Source organism: Poecilia formosa, unplaced genomic scaffold, assembly GCF_000485575.1.
Source record: "Poecilia formosa unplaced genomic scaffold, Poecilia_formosa-5.1.2 Scaffold498, whole genome shotgun sequence".
NCBI lineage: Eukaryota > Metazoa > Chordata > Actinopteri > Cyprinodontiformes > Poeciliidae > Poecilia > Poecilia formosa.
Window position 1 is genome coordinate 62,864 of NW_006800437.1, and position 10,206 is coordinate 73,069.

The following is a 10,206-nucleotide window of genomic DNA, read 5'->3' on the forward strand; positions in this document are numbered from 1 at the left end:
ATCCGTTCCCACCTGGAGCCGGTGACCTGCAGGTTTATGGTTGTTTTACCCAGCTGCCCTGGAGCCGGTGACCTGCAGGTTTATGGTTGTTTTAACCAGCTGCCCTGGAGCCGGTGACGTCCAGGGAAAGCTGCACCAGAAGGATGGAGGTCTGGTCCCGGCTCCACGATGAGCAGCCTGCCTGGCAGCTGCCACCAGCAGAAGCCACTGCAGACGTTCAGCAGCCAACCGGCCGCTGTTCTCACCTCGTGATGCTGAAGCCAGAAATGAAGGGAAGATCTCAGCGGGCTGCTGCCATGGTGACAACAGCCTGTAAGAGGATTTTTTTCCCAGCGCTCATCTTTGAAACTTTTCCGTCTCTCCTTTGGGTTTTTCTTTTTCCTCAAACTAGTTTTTGATTTTTGTCCATTAAGCTAATGTTCATGAAGGTTGTGATCTTATTTAATCATCTACATAAATACAAGAATCACATTTTACTAGTGAGATCCAGCCTTCACAGAGGCTCAGACAGGATTAAATCTGTTATTAACATTTCATAGAGGAAACAGGGTCTCTGTCTTGCTGAGGTTTCCTCCTGACGCCTCGTCTGGTCGGTGAATCCAGAGTGTGACAGGGAACAGAGAGCATTAATGCCGTCTCGGGGGCTCCACCGCCCCCTGCTGCTGCCACCGCCGCCTCTCACTACGCTTCATTACTCTCTCTACATAATGGCATCTCTGCATTTAGAAGGACGGCCGCTGCTCCTTTCACTTAGGAGTGTCGTTGAGGGGAAACACCGAATTTCTCTCCTGCAAAAACACAGAAACCAAAAATTTCACAGCCTGACTTCACAGATAAGGGAAGCCATGTATCAGCTGAGCCTTGATACGCCACCAAAGGGAACTAAAGATGAGGACCTGAAGCATCTAGATGAGTTTTACATTCGTCTTGGTCTCATGGAGCTGAAGCAGAAAGAGACATGAAGCTTTTAAAGCAGCTTAAATAGATGCTGGATGGAGTTAAACCTGCAGGTCTGCTGGTTTCATCATTAACTCTCAGCTGCTCAAAGAAACATCAGCTGGATCATCCAAACATTAAAGTCCAACCTGAAGAACAGAGATTTCTTTAAACAGCAACAAAATCCCAGGCTGCCGTCCTGAAGCTCCTGCTAAATGTTTAATGATAAATTTGTGCCTGTTTAAGGTAATTTACTTTTTATAAAACATAATACATATTTTACTTGCAGTGAATGTTGAATTTAGTGCATTAGCTAAATGTCCAGTGGGTGCAGGCCGTTAGTGATTTAAAGTCAGAACCTTTTATAAAGTTTGCTCACCACTGAGCAAACGAGAGATTTTTTTTAAAAATTATTTAGCATTTTTGTGGTTAAATAAAAAAAATACTTAATTGATCACAAAGGGAAATAAAATAAAAGCAGAAATTAAAATAACAGAAACATGTTATGAAATGGCAAAAACGGTTGAAAAATGACATTTTCCTCATTCTGGAGGAAAATTGATGCACATGTATGGGAGGAGGTTTGATATGGACTCAGTTCAAAACAAATAGATTTATTCTCATTTAATTTTAGATATGTGTTTATTTTATATGTTGTTTTTCATGTTAATGCAGTGAAAAAATATGCGAGACAGAAACGATAAACATCATCACATTATCTGTGTCTTAATAGTTTTTCTCCTCACAGATAATAAATCCGTGAACAGCCTCTTTCATTCAGGTCATATAATATTAACCATATGGATAACACATTAATAATAAATCCACTGGTCTGATTACTTCTGACTTCGGCAGATAAAAATTTTACTGGCTGCTGGATCAGATGGAGGTTTATTTTTAGCTCAATGATGTTCCTGTTTACAACAGCAGGGGGAGCCAGAGAGCAAACAACGACTCACCGCCACCAGTTAGTTATGATGTCTTTGGTGATTACAACAAAACTCAGCAGAACCACCGAGTTTGACTAACACAAAACACCGATTCTCACTGTGGCGGGTTTTACTCGACTGCGTCGCTCCTGCTCAGTAACGGCTGGGAATCAGCGGGCTGTTGCCATGGAGACTGAAATGTTTTGCTCCCGTTGTCTGATTGGCAGCAGCATCAGTCAGGTCTCAGCTGCTGGCCAAAAAACAAGAGAAAGAGAGAGAGAGAGAGAGAGAGAGAGAGAGAGAGAGAGAGAGAGAGAGAGAGAGACTCCGGGGACTGAAGGAGGGAAGGACAGGACCGAACAGATGGAGAGAAAATGACAGGATGACAGAGAGACTCGGACAGATTCAAGTTGTTTTCTGCTCAGTCATAAACACTCCATGTTTCCAAGGTTATTTATAGTTTATGATGGAGAAGAGGTTTGAATAAACAGAAACAAGCTGGTTAAAAATAAAATATCTGGTTTCACAAAACCATATAAGATCTGTTTTGGCCTAATATGGAATCAATGGAAACCAATTTATTTCCACTAACTTTGTCTTTTTTAAACTAACTTTTCAGACATTTCCTGAATATTTTCTTGGTTTTATTTTGTGTTTGCAGGGTGCGTTATGAGCTTTGGCCAGTAGAGGGACCCACAGGTCTGTTTTATTTACAGCAGCTCGTCTTATGTTCATGTGAATATAAATAATTGTTCCTCCAGCCCGGCCCTGCGTGTTGCATGTCTTCTGCAGAACGCCTCTTTACTGCACGGCGTCCAGAGCTGCTGAATCATCTAATCACCTCATTCAGATCAGAAAGGAAACTCCTGAAGCGGTCAGAGCAGCTGGAACTGATCCAGACGATAAAACAGTTCCTGCTGATTCAGTTGAACTTTTCATGTTTCCTGTCTTTTCTTAATCTTTTAATATTTTTGTTTTATTTTTCTCCCCTGTTTATTCTTAATATTTCTATTTTCATGAGCAGTACTTGGGTACAGCAGCTGTTTTTAATGGGATTTATAAATAAAGTTGAACTTAACCTTGAGTGACAGACGGCTCAGTCTGGGGTTACATCAGGATCTTCTGAAAGGAGGAAACGAGTCCTGAGCTCTGCATCTTGATGCTACTCTGCTTTATCATTTATATTTCCTTTAGTTTCATCCAAATGTGTCTTTTTATAAAAACGTTATGCTTCACATTATGTTAATATTTATATTTGAACGTTGCGTAATGTTTTTCTAAGTACCTAAGAACAGGAATTACAAGTTTCTTCAGGCTGAGTGTTCAAACTTTTTACCACAACAACCAAAATGTTTTCTCCTCTAACTGAGTCCAGATGCTTTGAGCTGCTGAACGACAAACAAACTGCAGGCTCTAAGTTTTCTTCACCTCACTAGAGGTCAAAGGTCATTCCACAAGTTGTGCTTCAGAAACTGCTGTACTTCAGATATTTTTTCCTTCAACTTTTAATCTTTTTTTTCTGCTCAATTATATTTAATTTATGAAGGCAGAGTTTGAGTCATAACCACAGAAAGCCTGTAAGAGGCTTGAGGACAGAAAATTCCTTCCAAATCATCGAACTCCCCCACACTTTTCTACTATAAACACTGAGCCAGAAATGCAAACTTTCAGCTTCAACTGTTGACGCAAACATGTCCATTTGTCTTTTTCCTCCTCAGACGTCAGACTTTCCTGGACTATTCAAAAGAAGAATGAAGACAACACGGCTCAGGGTTTAAATATGAAGGTTAAAAATCTTTCATGTGTTGATGATTGATTGGGTGACTCACACTGACCACCAGAGGTCCTCCCTGCATTTAAAGCCACATCTCTGTAAATGTTCACTTCTTCTCCATGCAGAGGCTGCGCTGTCAGAAGCAGCTGTTAAAACAATAACTGGAGTTTGTCCTGTTGTCTGGAGGCAGCCTGGCGTTCAGCAGGCGGGCGGCGCAGAGGGGCTGATGGCCGACACGCCGCACATCAACAACCCTACAGACAGGCAGGAGGAGACAGGAAATGAGCAGAATGTTTCCAGACAGCAGCGGGCTCCTGGTCCAGACGCTCATGTTGTTCAGAACCGAGTCGGTTCTGAACAGAGAGCAGCAGCGACACGCTTGTGGTTGTGGTCAGGTTTATGGCTTTTCAGCCTGAGAGTTTAACACCCAGGAACAGTTTCAACAGACAAAATGTCACAACTTTCACACTCATAATGTTGTTTATCGCGGGTTTATTATGTGTTTATTGTGGTTTTATTGTGTTTATTGTGGTTTTATTATATGCAATCATTGTATAAAAAAAACATATATGACCTTTTTGTTCACTGCCTGACCTGAAATCAGTTAGGATTAGTAAAATGACTTTCAGTTTGTTTTTGTAGTTACATCTGGTTTGGTTCTAAATGTGATAACATTCATTATTGGCTCACAGTAATAATCAGTCACACTAAACAATAACAGGTTGTGTGTTTCTAATGTCAGCCTCTGGTTCAGCAGCTAATTCCTGTTTTTAATGATTCTTTGTCAAATAATCATATATTATATTTACGTTAATGGAACTGTTTATATCAGAGTGAAGACTTTGATCAAATGAGATGTTTCCATTTGTTTCTTTTAGGAAACTGAGGAAAGGTCGACTAAGAAAAGGAGGAAACTGAATTTGCTACATTACCGGGAAGTTCTTCCTGCAGTCTGATTGGACTGTTTATCTCCATGGAGACGCCCTGCAGCACCGGTGAGGAAGACAATGGCAGATAAAACAATCAGCTGCGCTGGCCGAGCTGCAGGTTTCCACTCTGCAGCCGCTGCTCTCTAATCACATCACCAAGCAGTGAAGATTATCTTCCTGGTGTCGCTGCGTCACATCAGCCAAGACTGCAGAAAGTATTACTGTTATAACAAAATACCATCCAGTCACCAACACCATTAATGCTTGTTGCTCATTAATCTTAAAACCTTTAGTTATTTATACTCTCCATGGTTTTAAAATACAGCTGATTTATAAGTTGAATGTTTTTATTACATTTGGTTGGATAATTGTTAGTTCTGCTGTTTATCTGAGGTAGATGAAATGTTCAGATCAGAGTTTGAGCTGGAGGCTTGAGGGCGGAGCTGTTCTACCCAGAACACACAACCTGATTAAACTGGGACATTACTGGTGCAGAAAGACGCTAGCGGGTCCGAAGTGGCATCAGGCTGATGAGATTAAATCTGCAGGGAATAACAGATTCATCGCTTGGTGTTTTCCAACAGTTAGAGGCTCTAATGGGTCACACCGACAGACAGCTTGAGGCGCCAACAGCTGCAGCTCTGCTGCTCCGGGCAAAATGGACCGGAACCGGGACTTACACTTAAAAGAAACTTTTAGATATGTTTAAAAAGATACCTGTTGTAAAAGACAGAGGACTACTTTCATGGGTGGAAGGATTCTCAGTGACATGAGCCAGAGCACATGTTGCTAATTTAGATTCAGATGTTTCAGATTTCTCTCAGCAATTTCCTTTCAGGAAAGCAACTAGCAGAAAATCTGGATCTTTTTTCTGTTTTTAGAGACTTTTAACATGTGAAAGCACCAAACTCTGGAAGCACCAAACTCTGGCAGCACCAAACTCTGGAAGCACCAAACTCTGGCAGCACCAAACTCTGGCAGCACCTAACTCTGGAAGCACCAAACTCTGGCAGCACCTAACTCTGGAAGCACCAAACTCTGGCAGCACCAAACTGTGCGGTGACGGTGCCGTCGTCTGACTCCAGTCTGGTTGAGCAGTAAATCTGTCTGCTGCTAGAAAAGCTGCAGGTTTGGTTGCATAACTAACAGTTAGAATCACTTCAGGGATTTTAGTTTGCCATGGCAACCGTCTCCTCCTCCTCCCCACACACACTCTCATGTTCACACACACAACTGCATGCTTCAATCAGCAAAATGACTTAATGGACCAGAATATTTATGGATTTTTTATGGTAGTCATAACATTTCTAATAATAAAAATCTTCTAAAAGGTTTTCCCACAAACTGGCAGTAGGTCAGATCAGTTCTGCTCCTGATGTGACTCAGAGCCGCTCTGACTTCATCCACCCGTCACTAACACACCAAACTCCAGCTGATCAAAAACATTTAGAAAATCTGGTTTTGTGGCAGGAATAATGAACAAGGTGACAATTTTTAAAAACAAGACTGGATCATTTACTCAGGACTTCCTCTAGTATTTGGTTAAATGTTGGTCAGAAAGCTATTGGATCTGTTTAAAATTAGATATTACATATATTCCTCTGACAGGTTAAAGCTCCTTAAAAAGCCAAACACACTCTGACTGTCCATCTTCTCTCTAGCTCCAGTCACTCAGACGTCCTGTGAGGTTTAAACCGTTTACTGTGTCTTGTTGCTCAAAGCTGCTACACAAGTAAAATTTGATTTGCCTTCATACTGTTACCTCTTTTCTCTTTTCTTTTTTTAAACATATTATACTTTTATGAGATTTAAAACTCATAAAAATGAGTAACTTTGTAGTTTTAATAAGACATTTCTCCTGTGTTTGGGAGAAATACAGGAGGCTCACCTGAAACAACCTCCAGCTGAACAGAACAGTTTCAGATCCTGATGTTCAAATGCTGCCTGCTCCTGACTGATACCTTCAAGCTTGACTGAAACTGGAAGCTGCCAACATGAACAAGTCAAAAACACGTTGAGGAAAACTTTTATGAGACGACAAACGTAGACCTACGACAAGCAGAATGTCATCTTCTAAGAACTGTACAGACTGTGAAGCACGGTGGTGGCAGCATCATGTTTTGCTGCACAAAGCGGATTAAATGGTGAGGAAGGAGTAGATCCTCCAGTTAACAGATGAACGGACAGCCTGGAGCTCAAACAGGACAGTAAACCCGGTCCGGCCCGGTCCGGTCCGGACACAGCAGGCTGACATTAAGCTTCTGGGTCGGCTCTGATCTCAATCCTGTGGAACGTTTCTGAATCATGCTAAAACTCTGGGTGTGTCCAAGAAAACAACACGAAGAAGAGGGATCAGGTTTCCTGTCAGAATCAGACCAGGAGCTCCACGGTTTCCAGCAGAGAGGAGAGCCAAACATGGCCGACAGACACGCTGAGCACACACCCTGCTGAGTGACGTCAGGCTGCTTCATCAGAGGAGACGTGGCTCAGCTGGACGCCAAACACAAACAAATCCAACAAACCTCCACTACATATGACTGAGTCTTGAGTTTTGATTTGAGGCATCAAACCTCAACAAAACAACAGAGTTGAAAATAAACGATGGAATTATCGAAATCTACTGACAGCAGACATACATTTGAGCAGATAATCAGATAATAACGCAGGTTTTGCAAGCACATCAGATGGTTTCATATTTCCCCCCAATGGTTTCTGCCTGATTGAGTGGAACTCTTTCCCAATCATTACAGGTTGCACTCAGTGCTGCATCTCAGGATGAAATATTCAGAGTAACCGAGTCGTTACGGGGAAAACCTCCAGAAACTGGTCACTGCTGCTAACAAGCAGGGTAACATTTTATTTGAAGGCATGTGCATAAGACTGACATGACACTGTCATAAACATGACATAACACCTGTCATGAACATAAAGGAGTCTTTATGAATGTTTATGACAGTTGTCATGAAGTGTCATTCGGTAAATAATGACACTTTTAATGCAAAGTTGCTCTAAAAGTCCATTAAAAGTCAATTAAAAATGCCAACTTTGCATGATTTTGTAAATTATGCTAATTTAATGCAAAGTTGGCATTTTTAATGGACTTTCTTAATGGACTGGAAATAATCTTCCATCCACTTAAGCAAAACTCCATCCTCTCTGTACCAAATCGTTCAGGCTGAATGTTCTGGTCCTTTCTACTGACACCAGTCTCACCTTATGTGTTTTTATTCTGGTGTTTTACTCCATTTACCATCTGGAAATCATCTCCCACTTAAAGAATCTGCAGCTTGCTTTCAGATACGTGCCGCCCATTCCTGTCTGCGTGAAGAGCCTGCTGCAAACCAGAACACTTTGCTTGTTGAAGTAAAAGTCCTTTTAAACTTAAGTGTCTCTGCTGGCGACTTTCTGTCCCAGTAAAACCGCAACCAGCCGGTTTACTAACCGACTAATAAATGCCTGGTGTCAGTGTTTGTCACCCTGACAGAAACGTCACTTACCCATTGAACTTTGCACCCACAAACTCAGATATGTTTTATTGAGATTTTATGAGGTGGAGCAAAACAAAGAGGATGGAAAATTCAGTTTTAACATAAAAACAAAGTTAAGAAAAGTGTGGCAGGCATATGGACAGGTTGGAGAATATTAGAGAACATCTGGCATCATGATGGACCAACTGGAGACAAGAAGGACCAATCAGAGACAAGATGGACCAACTGGAGACAAAATGGACCAACCAGAGACAAGATGGACCAACTGGAGACAAAATGGACCAACTTGAGACAAGAAGGACCAACCAGAGACAAGATGGACCAACCGGAGACAAGATGCACCAACTGGAGACAAGATGCACCAACTGGAGACAAGATGCACCAACTGGAGACAAAATGAACCAACTGGAGACAAGATGGACCAACTGGAGACAGAGACAAGATGGACCAACTGGAGACAGAGACAAGATGGACCAACTGGAGACAAGATGGACCTGAGACTGGGTTAGGAAATGTTCTTCTGTTGATGGAAGGCCAGCTTTGTAACTGCCTTTATGTGGCTCTGACGGTTCAGGTGAGAGTTTATCCTGAACTCTAGTTTCCAGCTGAAGTTGATTGTTGACTTTAGGTCTATAATTCTAGATCTATAACTCCAGATCTATAACTCTAGATCATTCCTCTTTACCTCCAAAGACTTTCAGCTTCTGTTCAGCTGCAGAAAGTTTAGGCTCTTCCATACATTTATCCGTTCTCAGCATCTGTTCAGTGATTGGATGGTTCAGACTCACCTGATGACATCACCAGGCGATCTGTGTAGTCATGGCAGCTAATCTTAGTTCCTGTTATAATCTGAGCCACTGTTGCATAATAGATGTTGAACAGGAGGGGTCAGAGGTCAGAGCCCTGAGGTACTCCACATGTGACATGAGGAAGTCCTGGTTCTGTTGGTAAACATGAACCAGTCCAGAACTGGAGCAGAGAGTCCGGCCCGGTTCTCCAGCCGGTCACCTACTCTGAGGTCCAACAGAACCAGAACTGTGGTTCTTTCAGTCCGTTGTGACCCAACAGACAAAACAAGGCAAAACCAAATAACCTCTGTAAACTCTTAGAAGTACAAGAAGCTGCTGGGTTTTTTACATGTGTTTATATAAATGCAGCCATAAAGCATCTCAGAGCTGACAGGGTGCAGGCAGGAGCTGAGAGCCAATCAGAAGCGCCGCAGCGCGCTGACTGAACTATAAACTGGCTTTCCCTTTTTGGCTGACATCACACTAATTGCAGATTCCTCAGAGGAGCGAGTCACGACAGACAGCAGAGTGTTACTGGGACGCGCAGCATCTGGACTCAGGAGAAATGACTCTTCCAGCTACCAGGTACGACATCTTAACGCTTCACACACTATCTGATCTGGGAGGAGCTGCTCCTGTCAGGAACCAGCAGATCTGGATGATTAAATGGGCTAAAAATTTGTGGAAAGATTGCTTTGTAAACTTACAGTATAATGCTGAGATAGAACAAGATGAAATGTGGTTAAATAAACTGTAAGTAAAAGTTGTTCTTTTTAAATACTTTGGTTTCTGGTTCTAATTTTAGAACTTTGAGTTAAATACTAATAATTTTTTATCTTATTTTTTTAAGATAATAATAGAATGTATCATGATGTCAAAACTTTTGTTTTACATATTCAATGGAGTGTAAACTTATTTATATTTCCACTTTTTATTAATTTTCCTCATGACATAACCTTATAGTTACATGAATCCAGTATAACGTATACAATGCATATTATATCCACCAATAACCCTGTTTTTATGTTTTGAGTTGTTTAATGTACAAAATAAAAATAAAAAAACCAAATTTACTTAAATGAAAAAACATTTTTTTTATTTAAGGAAGCTTAATATTCATAAACAGATCAAACATGATGACAGAAAAGAGACTTTTGTTTTTTCCTTTGTTTTGCTGCTCATTACTGTAACAAGGTAATTAACTCAGCAGAATCACTCAGAATCAGGTAAAACAATTACAGACGACATGCAGAGGAAGCAGAGAAAACGTCAGTGATTACAGGTTCTGCACCAGCAGGGAGAGGCTGGTTCTGTTTGAGGCTCTGGTTCTGTTTGAGGCTCTGGTTCTGTTTGAGGCTCTGG

The 10,206-nt window shown here is 41.5% G+C and overlaps 1 protein-coding gene and 1 long non-coding RNA gene across 3 annotated transcripts in view; one reads left to right on the forward strand and one right to left on the reverse strand.

Annotated features, from left to right (window-relative positions):
- Positions 1 to 10,206, reverse strand: part of LOC107834004 (uncharacterized) — a 20,367-nt gene that overhangs the window by 3,341 nt on the left and 6,820 nt on the right. For both annotated transcript variants that reach the window (XR_001659780.1, XR_001659779.1), the window contains exon 2: positions 13 to 254. This is a non-coding gene — a long non-coding RNA (uncharacterized LOC107834004). The remainder of the gene's footprint in view (positions 1 to 12; positions 255 to 10,206) is intronic.
- LOC103156760 (B2 bradykinin receptor) overlaps positions 8,463 to 10,206 on the forward strand; it is a 5,029-nt gene continuing 3,285 nt past the window's right edge. The window contains exon 1 of the mRNA XM_007578921.2: positions 8,463 to 9,429. Within this exon, the coding sequence (XP_007578983.1) occupies positions 9,410 to 9,429 (20 nt within the window). The 5' untranslated portion in view covers positions 8,463 to 9,409. The remainder of the gene's footprint in view (positions 9,430 to 10,206) is intronic.